The sequence below is a fragment of the Eucalyptus grandis genome, chromosome 11 (assembly GCF_016545825.1).
Source record: "Eucalyptus grandis isolate ANBG69807.140 chromosome 11, ASM1654582v1, whole genome shotgun sequence".
NCBI lineage: Eukaryota > Viridiplantae > Streptophyta > Magnoliopsida > Myrtales > Myrtaceae > Eucalyptus > Eucalyptus grandis.
Genome location: NC_052622.1, coordinates 5850853 through 5869891, shown reverse-complemented (window position 1 = coordinate 5869891; position 19039 = coordinate 5850853). Strand labels below are relative to the sequence as shown.

Genomic DNA, 19039 nt, shown 5'->3' with positions numbered 1-19039 from the left:
AATATGTCATAATCGTGTTTGTATTTATGTCAATTTGCGTCGACCTAAAACATCTTAGTATTGATTGAATTCTACGTGCCAAGTAATTAAATCACAATAAAATATATCAAATTTATCTCAATTAATAAACTAAATTAGCGCATCATATCATGTCATATTCTGATTTCCTCTTTGTAGTTTGTGTTTCACGTTATATCATTTTTTTGTATTGTGTTTGCTCCACTTGTAGGTGATAAGGACCAACTTTGAACTTTGTCCCACATAAGAAGATATAGGTGCAAGCACTTGTAAGTGCTCAAATAGCAGATCACATGTCGTCTCCTTTCTATTTTTATTTCTTCGAATTTCTTATTAGGGTCGATTAATTTATGGATTTCATATTTTACTCTTTTGGTTCTTATATAATTTATTACGTCACATTATTCTTCGACTCGGTCCGAAAACCAAAACATCCGCCCAAGGAAAATGCGCGTGCTTCCTTCCTTGGTCTCCTCGGCCTTAGCCGCTCCTCCTAGTAGCCGTCCTCACTCCATCCCCACCGAGGCAGCCAATCGGCCGACGCCACGTCAGCCGGGATGGTGTCCTTCAAGTCGGATCGAAGAAAAACCACGTGATTCCATGAAGCTTTAATGATGACCCAGTTGCGCGTAAGCTAAGTAGCACAAGCACACCTTATAACAAAAGCTATACATCGCATAATTCATAACATATATTATATCATCCGAAACCGAAGTACCCCACGTAAAGCGAGAGAGAGAGAGAGAGAGAGAGGGTGTTCTTCGTTTTCTTATAAAAATGGCTGCATCTATGTCATCCACATTATGCGTTCAAACTTTTCCGAGATACGGCAGCGACCGACTGAGAGAGAGAGAGAGAGAGAGAGAGAGAGTGAGAGAGGATGATGACGGTGGTGATTGCGGCGGAGCTGCTGGGGGAGTATGCCTTGGCAGTGGCGCGGCTGGCGGAGCAGCTGTTGCCGCTGGGGTGGGCCAGCCATCTTGGCGGTGGCAGTGCAACCAGGAGATCCCTTCCAGATGCTTCGGGATCTTCCTTCCTTGTTTATTTTTGAGTGATGTTGTGCTTCTTTTAAGAAGATTTTCTGGAGTGAGGGGTATTCGTTTGTTCTTTCATTGCCGTCGCCGGTGTGCGAGGAAGAAGTGGGCGATGCAGTGAGTACGGACAATCCAAATGTACAGTGAATCGATCAGTTTGTGACCTTTATGATGCAACTTTTGCTGGGATTCATGCTTTGTGTTCTGCTCTTTCCATAACAATATATTTCAGTCATTTTCATGTGTTCTTTTCTGGTTCATGTCGATGTTTTTGCTCTTTTCTGCTGCACAATTTGCGTGTATACGCAGGAGTGATCTTTAAGGGAAGGATATCAAGAAATGGTCGGTTCAGGAGGCTGCTGTCGTACTCTAAGTGAAGCAGCAAAATCCATGGAAAAAATTCGTTTTGCTTTGGTTGTTGGATCACGCGATAGTTCTGGTTCAGATTAGCTTTTGCTTTGCCTGATGTGTTGACTTGCTGTCATTTCGTTACGAAACATTCTGCTGGTCAGGTTAAAGGCTGAATCCGTACATTGGCATTGAGAGATTATTCCAGAAAGCTAATTTAGCGTGTCCTAAACCTAAGTCGCTTCAATAATTAATACATTAGGATTAGTAGGTCTACCAAGTGATGCTGCAAATGAAGCAAACCTGATCAATAAAGACAGCCTGCAATGGGTGAATCGAGTAGGGTCGGATTTTATCCTTAAATGCCATTGTCTAGGACGATCCGAATTTGACTTTAAGCCCACTTGGTGGGGGCACGTCTAAGGTTAGACGGACCGTCAAGTGTATAATCAGATTGGAGAGTAGGTTTCTACAAACACTCTCAACAAGAGTAATAATATTAGCCGCGAGTTGATTGTATTCTTGCCAAAGTAGTATCACTTTGCAAAACCAATCGATTGTCAATGCAATATTGAGTTCAACTCGTTTAACTTGAAATCAATCAGTCTAATTCATGTCATTGAAGATTTTCAGTGCATTTCTATTACAAGACAATCATTGTGCGTTCATATCATAACACTCATATTTCCAAGTTTATATCAAGAAGGCATAGGATATTCCCATAAATAGCAAGTTATTAATTATTATCATAAAAGAATGATATCTTTTTCCCACTTTTGCATGTTACTATTTTCCATTTTAAGAAAATGATATCCCAAAATCTTACAGAAACAAAGTTATTCCAATATTCATAAAATATTTTTTGTAGCAAAAAAAGAAATAATATGATTGATTATGGAAAAAGACCTCGATGATATGATTTTGCCAAATGTAAGAAAGAAGTAACTGCTGATAAATCAAATGTATTACTTCATCAAATTATAAGTTGTAAACAAGCCGCCTTTGTTGAAGGGAGGAGCTTATGTGATAATGCTAATCTGGCTCATGAATTGACAGGAACTTGCCTAGGGATATTGTATCCAAAAAGAGAAATTAGCAAAGCTGATCTCATGAAGGCATTTGAGTCTATCAGCTGAAATCTGTCCTTGCAGTAAGGGAAATCTAGCAGTTTCCTAATCAATTTGGAAACAGATAAAGCTTGTATTCCCAGGCCTCATTTCTCCATCTCCCTAAATGGACATCTTCAAGGCTTCTTTAAAGGCGAAAAGGGTTTGGAGACAATAATGCCTCTTTGTTATTGTCACGGGGGATACTTTCTCGAATGGCAGATGCTGCAGTTGAATAAAGCAAAGTCAAGTTTCATCCTCTTTACTCACACGTCAAGGTCTCTCAGTTGGATTCTGCGGATGATTTGGAGATCACTTTTAAGGGCGGCAAGGATTCACTGAATGAGAAGCATTTGTTCTAGGCAAGCAAATGTCTGGCCTCAGGGCTTAATCACAAAAACGTTGAGTTGCATTTGGCAGGTCATGAAGGTCAATATGCAGAAGAGGTGGTGCTTTGAGTGGATCAAAATGGCCACTTCCCAGTGAAATATCTTGGTCTTCCCTTGATTTCTGGAAAATTTAAGTGATAAAGATTGCAAACCACTTGTGGTTTAATGTCACCTCTCCGAATGAATTCGTTGACCATGCGACGTCTATCTTATGCTCGATGAAAATTGGGGGCATCGGGTCTCTCCTGATGGCAGATCGAACTCTTTCGACAGGATTGGAGATGATGTTCTGCTTCGTTTTGATCTTGAACATGTGGTTGGACTGGTGTTATGACGTTTTGTGCTGCGCCTGCTCCTTGCATGGAGTTGGATGGACTTATGGTAGGGCATGTCCACGAGATAAGTCCACCCATCACGATCTTGGTTTTAGGGGTAATAAAGTAACTTACTTACAAAAAAAAAATTATGAATGTGGATACAAAGATGATTTTGTTTACTGTTATTTTTTTCATGAATATTATTAATAATCGATTATTTCATGCTAATATATGTTTAATATAAGGGTTAATATCATATAATGAACAACTCCAAACTAGTATATATAAAACATATTTACCCTAAACTAAACCCCAATTTGGCACGTTTGTAATAAATTTACAATTTGTTAATTTTTGTTAATTTTCTTACTCAAACTATTGAGTTGAATGATACGTGACGTTTTTCTTGGTATTAATTTAATTTAATGAAAATTAATAGATGGTAAATTTGTTATAAACGTATTGGTTTTGAAATTTTGGTGGTGAAAATATTAATTTAAGAAAAATTTGTTACAGGTTTCTCGTTTGAGGTTTTTCTTTGATATTAATCCAAAAAGAATTACATGAATTTGGTATTAATCCAAAAAAAGAATTATATGGGTACAAAGGTTATATATATTTGTTTTATTGCCATTTATTTATTATTATGAATAAACAGTCGTTTCTCAAGCTGACGTCGATTTCAAAACAATAAACAAGTTCGCGTTTACGAGGGAGGAAAGCGTGCCAAATTCTGCGGCACGACCCGGCGCCAAGTGTTCGATGATCCAGACCAGAGGGCCATTTTCGTAATTCCGGTGGCGTCCTCAGCGATGCTGCTGATCCTGCACTACGGCACGAGCGGAGAAGAAGAGGAGGAAGAGGGCGTTTTTCTTTTTTGCAGTGGAGACGACGCAAGCTCTTTTGCTTCTCCTTCGCAGCTTCCGCCCGCCATCGGGGAGCTCTCCATCTCTCCTCTCTCTGGTATTTTTCCATCCGTTCGCCTCCCTTTCCATGGTCTCTTTTTAGCTGGTAATTCGGCCGGAGAATCGGGACTTACTTCGCCCGCTATGGTGTCGGTGTCGTGTCGCGTCGCGTCGCGTTCGTCGCTTGAATGAATGGTTGTTTGTTTTGTTTGCTCCGTTGGTCGTGAAAAGATCGTTCCTTTGCCGCAGATTTCTTGTGGGTTTTGATCGGTTGGCTCCCCTCCCTGATCATCTGTTAAACGATGAGTAATTGGGCTGGAAATAGGGTCGTGCTCGTCGACGTCGAACCTGTCGCGTTTGCGCAGCCTTTCGCGATCCCCCAGCTGGACCCGTATCCCAATTCGTTGCCGCCGTTCTATGTGGATTCTGTTCAGCCGCCGCGGTTCGATCAGGGGCCCGCGGATTCTTCGCACGGCGCCTGGCCCAATCCGTGCCCTCCTAACGCAAGAACTGATTGGTTTCCCGCGTCGAACCCGGAGTTCGATGTTGGGACTTACGGTTACTCGGGTTTGGAGACTGTTAATGGAGAAAGTACCCCTTTACTTTCATGGAACCCTGTCGATGTTAGAGGGGATGAAAAGTTCGGCCGGCGTTCTGATGGCTCGAGAGTGCCGTCGGAAAGCGACGCGTGTTACTCATTTATGCGTCGTCCGGGGTAGTTCAGGGTGATCCCTCGGGGCTGGCTACTCAGTGCGACTATGGCAGAATATCATCTCCTTTTGATGCGAACTTGGATAAGTTGCCTCGTGATGATCAAAGCAAAAGTGTGAGTTTGGGAGGTACAGCTGAATCAAGTGGCCTTTGGAATGAGCAGGCACTTAGATATTATGGTAAAATTGAGGATATAGGTGGGAGTTACTGCTTGAAGAGGCCTATTGCCGCTCCATTAATGACTGAAACTTGTACAAACGGAGGTATGCTCATGCTCATTCTTTTCTTCTTTTTCTGATAATAATGTTATAGTATTGTTACACGGTTCTTCATGTGCTGATCTCTTTCGTGCATGCTGTTCATATGCTGATACATTTAAAGTTTAATAGTGTTTTTTCTGTGCTCTGGTTTGAATTAAATTAGTTATGTGAACAGACTATGATTACTAATGGAAGCTCAAATGAAGTTAAGAAAGCAGAGAGATCTGATTATATGTTCTTTCCTCTTTGTGTTCTTGAGGACTTCATCATGCATCTAATGGTTTGAGTACACATGCAGGAGCTTCTCATAGTGATGATCTTTTGAGTTGGGAAAAGCATGGTGGATTTATAAGTGGAAAACACGTGGATGGTAAGTGATTTCTTGCTTGCCAAACCAAGATCATGCTTACTCAGTCTCTGACGTTATCCTTATATGTTTTTTTTTTCATCCAGCATCATCAAGCTTGGATTTGCCTAGAGTATTTCATGAAACACATCCTCAGGCAGCAATGCCAGAGTTATCTTGAATCTTGGGAAGAACCAGTGGCCATATGCTCATATAGATGAAAATGTTGTGTCAAATCATGTTTCAAGTGTGAATGGTGGGAATATGATTTCGGAATCTTTGCTGCACCCCAGATGGGACCTCCAGCTGATGGATTTGTCCCAGGAACTGGTGAAGTTTCATTAGAGGTCATAAGAAAGGTATACACAGTGTTAATGAGTACTATGCTGGCACTATGCTTGTCAGTGTAAATGAGCCTCAGTCCCTGTTAACTTCTGGTAGTGAATTACTGCTTGATGGCACTGATCTTGGGAAAGGTGTGCTACAGTGTGGTTCATTCGTGAATGGTGGTAACTCTGTAGTGAAATCTATGCCTGCACCTACAATGGGATATCCAATTGACGGTTTTAGCTCTCAAACTGGTGAAGCCTCTATAGGAGATCACGAAAATGGTAGAGATTGTGCTAATGAGCTCTATGCTGGCATTTTACTGTCTAATGTGAATAAGCCTTGGTCTGTGCAAGCTTTTGGAAGCAAGCCACAGCTTAAGGGCACCAGTCTTGGGGAAGGTGTGCTACAGCATGGTTCTAGCATGAATTATGGGGACTCTGTTGCCAAATTGTTGCCTCAACCATAATGGGATTCCCAAATGATGGTTTTAGCCCTCGAACTGGTGAAGTTTCTATCAGAGATCACAAGAATAGTGCTAATGAGCTCTATGCTCGCAGTATTTTGTCTAATGTAAATGAGCCTCAGTCCGTGCAAGCTTTGGGAAGCAAGCCATGGCTTGATGGTGCCACTCTTGGGAAAAAGTATGTCACAGCATGATTCTAGCGGGAATGATGGGAATTGTGATGTGAAACCTTTGCTTGCACACACCATGGTATCCCCAGTTGATGGCTTTAGCTCTCAAGCTGCTGAAGTTTCTACAGGAGATCACAAGGATGGTAGAGACTGTGCTAATGAGCGCTATGCTAGCATTCTGCTATCTAGTGTAAACAAGCTTCCATTTGTGCGAGCTTGTGAAGTGAATCACAGTTTGATAGTGCAGATGTAGGGTCCAGCTAGGAAGAAGTGATTTTTACCTTTGAGGAACCATACCATCTCGAAGATGAATACCGATCAAATAGCAAATCTAAATATGCATTTCATCATTTAGCTGGGGCAGATTTGGGATGTAAAGATCCTTTGACATCGGATCAATCCTATTTAGCACTGGAGCATAATCGTACTCTGCAATGTGCTGAAAAGCACATTGGTGCCAAATCTGAATCCAGAAATCCTCATGTAACATTAGACAGATTTAATTTGCCATCTAAGGGTAATCATGCCTTGAATTCTGCTGAGAGCCCCTCTGTGGGTTTACATCAGTTTGAACATGCTGTGGACTCTCCTTGCTGGAAAAAAGCAATGGCATGCTCAAAGCTCGGGGAGGAACCTGAACTAAGTGGTTTTAATCTGCTACAGGACCTTCGAATATTTGGCAATACCTTATATCCTCCTAAGGTCTCCTCTGATAAACCAAGTGCAGGAAAAGTACTCTACAGAGGTGGGTGTAGTAACAGAGGTTCAGTGTCACCCTCAGTGCTGCATGCCTTTGTTAATCCTTCAGGCAGAGAGGAGGATCCAATGATAATGAGGATATTTGCTCGAGTGATTCAAGACATGTTCTGTTTTCTAATGAAGTCGAGGAATCTACTGGACATTGCATGACGTGCCAAGAATCAATTGGTGATTCTAAACCTTCTCATCCATGCAGCAGAGTTCAGGAGAAGGTGATGTGACTTCTGACAAGTGGCACATGCCCACCCATCATGTCTCTGATGTGGGTACAAATGGAAACGATTCTTTGAAAATGGATCCACCGGAAGGGTTGCTCCTTTCTATGAAGCATGTGTTGGAATCAACCAATGCAGTAGATAATTCTCCTGGGGTTGCCAAATGGGATAGGGAACCAGTAATCCCAAATATAGATGGACAGATGCTAGTTTCAACTATGCACAATCTGTCAGAGTTACTTCTCTATTCATGTTTAAGTGGTGCATGTGACTTAAAGGAAAGAGACACTGATGTCATTCAAAAGGTGATCGATAATCTTTGTGCATGTTCATCAAAGAATGTTGAGCAGATGACCCCACAACCCAAAATACATAATTCTGAGGAAGACACATGCAAAGGTTTAGGAGCATCACCTGATCTTGACATGGTAATTTTGTTTATCTCACTGCTTCTTTTTCAGTTTCTTACCTAACATTAGTTGATGCTAAAATTGCCAGAGCATGAAAAGCCACTCTTTTAATGGCAAAATATGGATGGTGATAATCTCAAATTGGATGATAACCAACATGCCAATGAAAATAATTTAGCCTTTTGAACTTTAGGTGATAATCTTCTCATGAATCTAGAATTATATCTTGAAGCATTTGATATCCCCTTGCTAGTTCCTTTTCATAATTTCATGTAATGAAGGTGATGATCTTTTGGCTTTCAGACAGCAGGTAATAGTCGTTGAGGCAATTGACGGAATTCTGAATAATTGGGACTTGGGAAATTCGAATGCATGTTTTCACTCTCACATTGTGCTGCACCATATTCTAGAAGGGCCTTTAACTATGAAGAGATTTGCGGCACAGGCCTATTTACTACCTCAGTAGCCTTTTTCTGATTAATTAAGCATATTGTCAAGATAGATCTATCATGACAAATATACTTACGAGTATTATTCAAGAATCGGATAGACAATGAAACAGGAAGACGATGACATGCTGAAGAGATGGCTTTATCTGTAGGGTATGAGTACCATCTCCTTTTTCTACCTGCTAGATGAAACAACACTGTAATAACTAAAAAGTTGTGGCAGTTAAATATGCACGTTGTGATGTTAGAAGTGAACTACACCTACATGTTGATTCATAATACGAATTGAAGCTACCTTTGGCAGGATATCATCTACAATTGCTAGTCCTTTTTTAACATGTTTCTTTGATCTGGTTTATTGATTTATTTTTTTTCTTCTGCCTATTCGTGAATATCTAGTTTTGAGTTATAGCATTCTAGGTAGGTTGTTTTCTGCAGAAAAAGGATAACTGGGTTCTTTTCCCACAGAGTGAATCTTCTGTAAATATGCCTCCTCTTGCCGGTGCATTTTCTGTAAATATTAAGGGTCAGCTTGACAATCACCATGCCTTTGACAAGAAGAGGCAAGATGCTGGGTTTGATAGTGAGGTTGAAAGTTCTTCCGAACTTTCCTCCTGTAGGGGTAATGCCCTGATAAACAAAGATGATGCCGTGACCGAGGTACTTCTTTTAATACTCTGTAACCCCCTGCCATGGAAAGGTTGGAACTATAAGCTAATGGATCAATAGAAACTGAGTAAATTTGTTGTGGATAACCTTGCAGGCTATCAAGAAGATTCTCAGTGAGAACTTTCAGGTTAAGGATGATTCGCAGCCACAAATACGCTTATTTAAGAATTTGTGGCTCGAGGCAGAGGCTACTCTATGTTCCATGAATTACAAGGCTCGCTTCAATCGTATGAGGATCGAGATGGATAATTCCGGGTCCAATGAAGTGAAAGGTTCGGACTTAAGTTGCTTAACACATCTAATTTGCATGGCCAAGCAGATTCATTTATCAGAGAAAAAACTCTTTAACATTCTCATAATTAATGATGTTTTGTTGCAGATTCTTTTGAAAATAATTTGGATGCGGAGAACTCATCAGATATTGGAGTCTCTGTTCAATCAAATGAAGATGATAAATTGTTGGCTGGGACAAGGAGCTGTGAAAAGCTTGAGAAGCTGAATGCCTCTGTTCAGAGTCTGACTGTGGTCAGCGCAATCAATCCTACCACTGACCTTTTAGCCCAAGTTGCCGGCCTCATAACTCAAGTACTAAAAGTACTCCAAATGTGGAGGAACAAGGGCCTCTGAAAGTTTCTCCTGATCTCAGCAGGACTGCAGAATTGACAGCCGGATCATCCAAAGAGAACGGTAGCCTCGCACCTGAAATCTCTCTCAATTCTCCTGTAACAGGCGCAATCTGCTGCACTGATGACGTACAGGATTCTGTTATGGCCAGATTGAAAATCCTGAAACGATGGGATGAGAGCTTACTTTCTGAAAATCAGACACTGATTCCTCCAGGTTCAGTTGATATCGGGTCGCACTTAAAGAAGAAAGCTTTCCAGTTGCTAGAGAAAGAGTGATAGAGGAAAGCACTGACCTTTCTGGTGGCAAGTTGAAGATGGAGTCTCGGGCTGGTGCTGAAGATAGTCAAATACTCCATTTTCGAGCAAAAGATTCGCCCAAAACCCTCTCTCTGCAGGCTGGCAGGACTGCTCAGACTGGGAGTATGTGCTGAAAGAGGAGATTCGGGGCAGAGATTTTAAATCTTGACTTCAGGAGTAAGTGTTCCTCAAATGTGAATAATCACCCATGATTTACTGGATCTGTATCGCTTCTCTATGTTATGTAGAACACTGTGTGTCAAACCCCATGAATTGCTCTTGTGGAACTCTTTGATCTCCAAACTTGTAAATAGCTTTCAAACGCTGTCGGTGTCACAGCTAAATGAAGACAAGTCGTGCTTGCATGTGTTTTGCTTCTTATAGAGCTCAAATAAGACAAGTTGCATTTGTATGCATTATGCACATCAAATAAGCTCAGCTTTCAACTAAAGATTCACTAGGCATGCTCAAGCGTCGTGTCTACTCAGCAGCATATTTAATTTGTGCAAGAGCGAGCTTGGCTCAATTACAGCTAAAGACGGTCGAAGACACAGAAACCAGAACTACTTGCGTTGGGGTCAACGGCCAAAGACGCTGTTAAGGCTACTATTTGTTATTTTTCCACATCTTAGCAAGTTTGATAAGCACGTTTTTTCATCCATTAGTCACTCGCTAAGGCAGGAGAAACCCATACATTGTCATTTATATTTGTCTCATCTGAACGTGGAAAATGACAAGAAAGAGCTCTGGAATTGCCTATCGAAGCGAGAAGTGAAGTCCTGTGATCAGTACTTTGACCTGAATTTTCTCGCGTAAATTCAGTCCGTAGCGAAGGAGCAACCCATAGTGCAAACAACACCCAAGCCGTTCAATGTGATCATTAAACCAATTACCAATTACAATATCATAGCATTCCTACTCAGAACCTCTTTGGTTTCAGTTTTGAGTTCGGTTTGAATCGCCCATAGCGATGAAGTAATCACCTGTCAGGCTATTTGCGACTGAAAAGTGAGCCATGCGTGATCGACGGTTACTCAGTAACATAAACTGGTCGCTTTATGACTTTCAGAGAACTTAAAAGAAGCTGAAAAAGGCATAAGGTCCGGCCATGTTTATACGAGTGGATTGTTGACAAGACGCCCTCGTTTTAATTTCTCTTCTACAAGTTCAAGGATAAAAGAGCCGATAGAGAAAGTGAATAAATGCTGCAAATAATCCCAACTCAGATAACCTAGACAGTTCTCAAAGCTCATCACCAAAAAAGGCCAGGAAGCAAACCCCGATGGAGCATGTTTAGGTAGTAAGCTCCATGATAGCACCAACAATGTCCCCATTGTGCGTCTTGAGAGCCTTCACGGCCTTGTTCCTCGAAACTCCAGCCTGGGGTCATCACCAAGTCAATGTCGCGAGGCTCAACCCCAGTCTCATCGATCTCTTCCTCTTCTTCATCAGCCTGTGCTGCTGAGGCAGCGGCTGAAGTGTCTGTCCTGCCCATCACAGATCCCATGTCGGGCATCCTGAACTGCTGGGCAGCTTGTGTCTGCAGTTGTGAGCTCAAGTCTTCGATCTTCGCCTCCCCAAATATGATATAAGTCTCAGAGTGAGGGCTCTTGAAGACATCAGGATTTGAGATGAAGAATAGGACCTGAAACACCAGGAATTTCTCAATAACATGCCATTGTTTATATATGCAAATCAATTTCAACTATAATGAACTAAGACACTCCACTTTTTCAGGTCAGCTATAAATGGATCTTCCAAAGCCACTAGACACCATTTAGTGCTCTATAATCAATGAGACCCACACAATTCAGAGTTGCTCTAGTTTTTTGCTAAATTATATGAAGGATGAGGTATCAAATGCATGACAGAGATTTGAAAGAAAAAGCACTCACATTCTTGGTTCTCTTGATGGTGACCCTGCTTACACCGCTTACAGGTTTCATGCCAAGCTTCAACATAGCCTTGCGGCTCTTCTTCTCGCTTCTGCTCTGCTTCGAACCCCCATTTGCACCTGCCCATTCATGTTGTTTGAGTTCTTAAATCCAAAAGCAGCAGCTGACAAAATCAAATAGAAATATACTTTTGTTGGAATTTTCGAGAAGCTTCAGTAAAAAAATCCTGCACAGCTCAAGCAGACTGCAAGTATATGCATTGCAGAGATCAAAACTGCACCAACAAACTTGAGCCAAAACATAAAATCCAATGATACTCCACACAAACAACTTCCTCATTCACATACTAAACCAAAAGGAACCAGCCTTCTGCCAACCCAAAAGGAATTCGAGACTTGTGATTGTATGTTTGCATACAGTGAACTAACCAAACCAATCCAAAAGCAAAAGTTTCAGATCATGAAATCCATCTGTGGTTTACTGAGTTGAGTTCTAACTAAAACAGAAACCTCTCTATCAACGGATTACACACTAAAACTACAAAATATCAAATGAAACAGACCATCACCTCACCCAGTCTTTCCCACAACTTAAAGTAGCAAACATCCGCATATTCAGTTAAACAGATAAACGTAGCATCACAGTTATTGCTATCTGTTGAAAATGCAAAATTTGAATCAACATACGCAGCAGTGACACCCTTTTGGAGATGAAAGAATGACCAGGATTATCCCACACCAAAAATGATTTCCGTGTACATAGCACTTCCATTACTCCACCTAAACTAGAGTAGACCATTGGGATTCAAGAACTTCATCTAAAAATCAACTCCGCAACACAACCTCAACAAAAACTAAACACACTCCAAAGGTCACACCTCGTAATTCCCCCGTACCATCCCATTTGCCCGTAAACAATCCCTCCTGATTCAAATTAATCCTCCCAACGAAAAATAGCGAATGCCCGTATACAAATCAGCAAACTTTCACACAACTACAAAAACCAAAACCGGGCGAAATCACACAACCAGCTTCCAAAATGTAAAGCGGAATGAATAAAAAAAAGAAGAAGAAGAAAGACCCACCTTGAGCCCCATCTTCCTTATCGTCGTCGTCCTCGTCGTCGTCATCCTCGTCGTCCTCCTCCTCGTCCTTGTCGTCGTCCTTCACGTCCTCCACAATGGGTTCGTCGTCCTGCAACAAAAAGCAACGAACTTTGAACGAACCGAACCCACCCCCCACCAACCCCCGATCTTTCGCACACACCCAGTAGACGGACGGAGCTCAAGAACAACCCGGAAGTACCTGAGGCCTCTTCTCGGGCTCGGGGACCTTCTCGGTCTCGGGCTCGGCGGGTTCCACGACCGGAGCGGGCGACATCTTAGCTACCGAGAGACCGGACAGCGATGCTAGCGAAGCGATAGGGTTTTGCTGTCGCGAGAGAGATTACTTGATTCGAGAGTTGTCCTGCTCGTGCGCGCAGTCCCGGATAAGGGTTTTCCTCCGACCGGGTCGGGTCGGCCCTTTTCCAACCACTCCGGCCCACTCAGTTCTGCAAGGTTCCGATTTTCGATTGATGTAACGTGCCACAGGACCTAAAAGACGGTCTTGTACTATGAGTGTGCTCATTTAATCAAAACCATAGGCTTGGTCGGTTGTATAACGACATACGATATACTAAATTGCTTAATTCAGTTCCATCTATTTCCCCCACTCTTTTTGTGATGACATGGGATCTCAGTCTATATGGGATAAATTACGGTTTCTGAGCTTGAGCTCATGCCAATCTCTTGTATTTAGGGCTTGTTTATTTATTTTTGTTTCTATTTTCTGAAACACAATTTTTTTTTTTTTATAATTTCAGGGAACAAAAAAGAATAGAAACGCATTGGATAACCCCAGAATAAAAAAATTATTTTTTTGTTCCCAAAAACAAATTTGGAATAGACACAAAAGTAAGAAAAAGTTGTTTCTTGTTCTTAAGAAAAATTCCGAAAAACACTTTTTTTTTTTCCCTTTTAGTTGGTTGTTGGCTACAGCCATGGCTGGTGACCTCGCCGGTGGCCTTGGTGGCGAGGTGAGGTGATTGGGGAGGCTCGAGCTCGCCTAGATTTGGTGAGGTCAAGCTCGCCTAACCATCGGTGAGGGTCAGTCTCATCGAGCCACCGCTGGGCGAGCTCGAGCTCGAGCTCATCCAGCCAAGGTGAGGTCGAGTCTCGCTTAGCCACGGGGAGGGTCATTGGCCGGTCGCCAACCATGGCCAAGATTAGCAATTGGCCAAAAGGAAGAAAGAAGAAAAAAAAAGAAAGAAGGAAGAAAAAAAGGAAAAATATAATAAAAATATAAAAAAAAAATTATACAAGTTACCAAACACGTTTCTATTCCGAAGTAGAAATTTTTTGCAGTTACCAAACACATTCTTATACTAAGAAATTGTTCCCTAGAATAGAATTAAAAAAAAAAAAAACTATTTCTGTTAAAAAATTGTTCCTTGGAACATAAACGTTACCAAACGCACTCTTAGTATCACATGAACCCATGTTCGGTGGACGGCCATATATTATATTGCTTAGTTAATATTGTGCAGAATGAGACTTGTGTTGCCTGCCGAATGTATAACAATTCCCCTTTTTTATTGATGGACTCATTTCTCGATATTTGATTTGGTAAGATAAATATGTGTTCGTTAGTTGTCTGTTTAGTAAGGCAAGATGTGTTCGTGATACACAATACAATTTACAATTTATTTTTTAAGTTCATTCTCCATCTCGAATTTCGCCATATCTTGTTATATTCTATTCATTGAATTTGCACTTTCGTAGTAACCCTCGTGAGCAACTTTCGTGCATTTGACTTTCAGGATGACCAAAATTTTCCGTCAAATGTTGCCCATTCTTCAAAAAAATGTAAATAAGTCATAAAAAAGCAGAAAAGTGAAAATCAACTAATATGTTTAATTCACGTAGGGTAAAGTCTTTTTTGACCTCAACAATAAGGATGTGCTCGTGCTTTAGTTTTTTTCTATTCTAAAGGGAGGAAAGTGATTATTCTTCCTAAACAGAGTCCAATTTGCTCCGGACCACTCATAATAATTAGACCCACTAAATCGGCAGGTTGAATCGAAAATGATCAGATCGAAATTGATCCATTTAATATGTTTTAATCAATTTTTATGTAATACAAATTTAGCGACTTATATTTAACTCAATTTATACCTGACACAATATTGCTAAAATACTTTGATACTTAAGCCAATGTAGGAAACTTTATACCCAAATTGAAGTGAAAACATGAAGTGAGCGAGCGCGAGGGAGAATGAAGAGAGAGAGAGAGAGAGAGAGAGTCACAAGTAGATTGTGAACTTATTTTTTTGTCATAGATTGTGAAGTCATTTAACACCCATATTATTTTAGATTTTATTATTTTAAATTCATTTATGACCAATTTACAAAATTGCTAACACGTGTAACAATTTAGCCTATTATAAATGGGTATAAAAAGGTATAACAACAATATGATACCCTTGAATTCTCACAAAACTACATGTATGCCACTCTGAGCCTCAGGCAGTCGGCCTGTAATGGACTCTTTTTTCTCTTTTTCTCTCCGGAGAGCACATCATTACTCTAAAACCCAAAAAAGCTAAACAGGTGCATAATCAAACTAGAATAGCAAATGCAAGAATTGTTATTGCCAATCATTGGAGGCTCAAAGTGAAACCACATAAGTACTTTCAAGAGAATTAGTAACATCGGTTCAGATTGTTAAGCTGAATCAAACCAAACCATTTTCGTTAAAAACGGTTCAAAAGCTGAACTAGAACTAGACTCATGTTGTGGCTTAGTTTGGTTCTCTAGAAAGTTATAACCAAATCAAACCGCAAAACTGTATTGTATATACCTTTTGATTTTTCTGGTCATTTATAGATGAAATAGCTCTTTTTTTTTTCTCAAGAAGAAGATTTGATATTCATTCTGAATTTATGAATTGTTGTGAGTGTATACTCTGGTTTATTTCATGGAATGAATGCATCGTTTAGACTATCAGTGAGTTTAAGTTCATGAAACTACTACAACTGAGAAACTATTCATCACATTTTGATCTGGTTTTGATTTTTCTTTTCTCAAATGGTATGTACTGGTTTCATTTGGTTCAAGCACCAAACCGCACCAAATATACTGCATTCACCTGCGCTCGAGAGCATATAAATTTAACACAGGCTCCGAAAGGAACTAGGAAGCAAAGAATACCTTGAGAGCACAGCAGGATTTGCAGTTTGAGAGCACGAAATCAACTACGCCATCTTGACGGAATAATATTAAATTCTCCAAGCATACAGTTTCTCAGCTCTCCTATGGATATTTGCACTCTAGTTTTTAGGCATGGCAAATAGACAGGCCACGGACGGGCATGGGCCCGTTGGACCAAGTATAACAGCATATGACTAGCTTTCCCAATCTCCATTTAGCTTACCTGAAGCGACTCAGCAAATTCATGAGTCAAACTCATGCATGTCCACTTTCAAAAATTTGTAAGCAAACAATGAACTTCAACAGCGATTTTGATCCCACAAAATAACGAAATTCCACCTTTCGCTTTGTTATGGATCAAATGACTGTACAATCAAGTTCCCTGGTCCCAAAAGCTGTCCTGTACTCCAGGAGGTTGCCAAAACCAAGCGCAAAAATAGGGAGATGATAAGCTGATCAACAAGTGCAGAGCACGAATTGATCATCAATGCTTTCGACCAGTTTCACCATGAACTAGCAAGAAAACAGACAATGTGAAGAGCCCTTCACTTGCTGTTTTCTCTCTTTTCCCTCAATCTTCTCCTCCTCTTGACTTCCACCTATTGTCGTGCTCAGTGGCATCATAATGGTTTCTCTTGAACCACCTCTTACATGGAGCAGCTGAATCGCATATATAGCAGTAACACTGCATGAAAGAGAAGGAAAATGCACCTAGTTAGGATTGCCTCCATAGTTCAATTAAAAGTACAAATTTTGAGACTTGATATTGAGAACAATCATCAGGTGGTGAAATTCATGTGCGGTTAGTACCAGCTCGCAGTGTCTTTCATGAGGCGTAGTTGCAAAGGGAAATTTCTGACAAAGATGCCTCGAGTGCGGGAAGTCTCTACAAGCCACCTGTCCGTAATCATCAGCAGCAACCAGCAATCAAGAGCGTTTAATCACTATGACTTGAGAAAAGAAATAGTAATACGAAAACTGCTTCGAAAGATACTTGCATAGAATCCTGGGGACCAAATAATATGACATGCAACTTACAAATAAGCTATAGTTGAAGCGAGATAAGATCATCATCATCATAACTGCATTTAGAAAATTGTGATTGCTTCCCCGACACTACAAACTTGAAGTCCAGTCTACATGATCAATTAAATCTGTTCTCGACTTCCATTAATAGGGATAACAACTACATATAAAGATACCACTCCTTTCTCAACCATAAAAAGAGGAAAACAGAAGACACATACCACGATGCTCTCTGATGAGTTGAACTTTTGAAATTGTCATTAGGCGCTCAAATCAAGATGGTATCCGAGTCAAGAGCTCATATGAATTTCTCAAAATATTCTTTTAGTTTCCTCTCCCTTCTTTTGGTGCTATCGGTTTCGATTAGTCACCCGGTAATCCCCAATTCTGAACAAGTTCAACAGGCTATTACAATCCTAAGTACACCAAACAAAGCTAATGAGCACCTCCAGTTAAACTATACAGTGCATTACTCATGTCAAGTTCTACTTTACTCAAGTATTTCCATTGCTAGATCAGTATTCCAACGATTCTCCAACATACGTTATGCTTCTCAGTTCTACTCCACAAGCGAAACAGAACAAACATGGAGACCACCTTCGTCGAAACGTGAAACCCACGAAAGCATAAACCGTCTTATGACGAAGGCATAACCAAACAGAGAAATTCCCGGTTAAGTACGAAAACGAAGCAAAAGCGAACGAACAAAAAAGGACAAGTCCGCGCGACGAAAGTACGAACTTGCCTGTCCTTTCTCAGCAATGACGACGACGTCCTTGGACCCATCGCCGCGATCGTCGGTCGCGCCAGCCTCCGTCATCGACAGGGAGAACCTGGAGATACGCTCGAACGGGTCGAAACCCAGGATGAAGCAGTCCTCGGTCTCTTCGAACCGCTTAACGTCCTCGTCCCGCGTCACGCAGAGGACGTGCCTGATGGGGCTCGGCTCTTCACAGCCAGGAGTCGCCGGCAACGGTGTACAGTTCGCCATGGCCGGGGGAGGTTCCTGGGACGCGAGTAGGGTTTAGACAGGAAAGAATATGCAAAATCGCTGATTGATCGGGAGAGAGAGAGAGAGAGAGAGAGAATCGATTTCGAACTTGGGAGAGCTGCAGATAGGGTGACCGTTTAGTTCCCCCACGAGCAGTAAATTGAACTACTCGAGATGATATATTAAAGCAGGGGAGTGGTTAAGGATAATAAGGTCTATTTTAAAAAAGGCTAGTATCGATTTATCTTAAATTGTGAAAAATTTGAAATTTTTGGGGTAAACGCTATACAAGTATACCAATTTAGGGTATATGTGACACGAATATACTAGTTTAGAATTGTTTGTGATATAAAAAATTATTTGGGGTAAATGTGACACGCATGCACTAATTTGAAATAAATGTGGTAATGATGTACTAATTTGGGAGTCTTCTAACATAAAAAATAGTCTAGGGTAAATGTGGTATAAATGTGTCGGTTTGAGATTTTTAGCAATATTAATCATAATGAAATGACGTTAAGACATTATTAGGAATGGACGGGTCAATCTGATATGTTTAGACCTATATCGAATTAGACCTGTTATCTTTTGCTTTCGGCCCGCCGCCCGACCCAAGCTTGCCGTCTTTCCGTATAACCCTGAGGTTGTGTCTGGATCTCCTGCATGTGAAATTTAGGGGACTAGCTCCTGGAGAGTGGAGATTCACCTTGGTCTAATTCTACGCCTTACGATAATTGGACTCGGCCTTTCCACTAATCGGGCCTTCGATGACGAAACCGTTGGTTGGCAACTGTCACTCCGGGCTCTGACCAAGATATTAAAAAAAAATAAAAAAATCCTGTAAATTAGAGGCCTTTTCCCTCTCATTTTCATCTTCATTCTTCTCTTGCAAACTCTCACTATGTATTCGCGATTCCCACACCATTTTGAATCTTACGATAGACCTCAATTACTATCCAATCTGTTTCTCAAATGGCAAGTCCATACCTCTGGCTGGCAATGTCTCTTTGATTCTTTTACTATCTTGAGACGCTGGAAACTCTCTATGTGCTCGTG

General features: G+C 41.0%; 3 protein-coding genes and 1 pseudogene across 4 annotated transcripts; 2 read left to right on the top strand and 2 right to left on the bottom strand.

The window, feature by feature from the left end:
- Positions 1-4699: 4699 nt before the first annotated feature.
- Positions 4700-5615, top strand: LOC120289663. Its single transcript, XM_039304978.1, has 4 exons — positions 4700-4708; positions 4800-5091; positions 5387-5458; positions 5542-5615. The coding sequence occupies exons 1-4, from the start codon at positions 4700-4702 to the stop codon at positions 5613-5615; spliced, it is 447 nt and encodes a 148-aa protein (XP_039160912.1).
- Positions 5616-7330: 1715 nt separating this feature from the next.
- On the top strand, positions 7331-10214 carry LOC104424247. 2 transcript variants are annotated; one of them, XR_005547659.1, is made up of 5 exons: positions 7331-7799; positions 8699-8890; positions 8994-9171; positions 9279-9586; positions 9740-10214. XR_005547659.1 is itself a non-coding variant. In XM_039304734.1 (4 exons), the coding sequence occupies exons 1-4, from the start codon at positions 7347-7349 to the stop codon at positions 9524-9526; spliced, it is 1071 nt and encodes a 356-aa protein (XP_039160668.1). In that variant the 5' UTR covers positions 7331-7346; the 3' UTR covers positions 9527-10214. The 2 variants fall into 2 exon arrangements, 1 of the variants encoding a protein (XP_039160668.1); XM_039304734.1 differs by having other exon boundaries at positions 9279-10214.
- A 796-nt stretch (positions 10215-11010) lies between these two features.
- LOC104432143 lies at positions 11011-13181 on the bottom strand (annotated as a pseudogene).
- Positions 13182-16537: 3356 nt separating this feature from the next.
- On the bottom strand, positions 16538-18042 carry LOC104424245. Its single transcript, XM_018865331.2, has 3 exons — positions 17738-18042; positions 16777-16863; positions 16538-16651 (listed from the first exon to the last, which is right to left on the bottom strand). The coding sequence occupies exons 1-3, from the start codon at positions 17981-17983 to the stop codon at positions 16538-16540; spliced, it is 447 nt and encodes a 148-aa protein (XP_018720876.2). The 5' UTR covers positions 17984-18042.
- Positions 18043-19039: the final 997 nt, after the last annotated feature.

Coding starts and splice junctions, on each gene's coding strand:
- LOC120289663 (XM_039304978.1), top strand. Junction 5,092..5,386: donor TGAAACTTGTACAAACGGAG/GTATGCTCATGC, acceptor GTACACATGCAG/GAGCTTCTCATAGTGATGAT. Junction 5,459..5,541: donor AAGTGGAAAACACGTGGATG/GTAAGTGATTTC, acceptor TTTTTCATCCAG/CATCATCAAGCTTGGATTTG.
- LOC104424245 (XM_018865331.2), bottom strand. CDS start 17,983: ATGGCGAACTGTACACCGTTGCCGGCGACTCCTGGCTGTGAAGAGCCG. Junction 16,864..17,737: donor TCATTGCTGAGAAAGGACAG/GCAAGTTCGTAC, acceptor GATTACGGACAG/GTGGCTTGTAGAGACTTCCC. Junction 16,652..16,776: donor ATGAAAGACACTGCGAGCTG/GTACTAACCGCA, acceptor TCTTTCATGCAG/TGTTACTGCTATATATGCGA.
- LOC104424247 (XM_039304734.1), top strand. CDS start 7,347: ATGCAGCAGAGTTCAGGAGAAGGTGATGTGACTTCTGACAAGTGGCAC. Junction 7,800..8,698: donor CATCACCTGATCTTGACATG/GTAATTTTGTTT, acceptor CTTTTCCCACAG/AGTGAATCTTCTGTAAATAT. Junction 8,891..8,993: donor AAGATGATGCCGTGACCGAG/GTACTTCTTTTA, acceptor ATAACCTTGCAG/GCTATCAAGAAGATTCTCAG.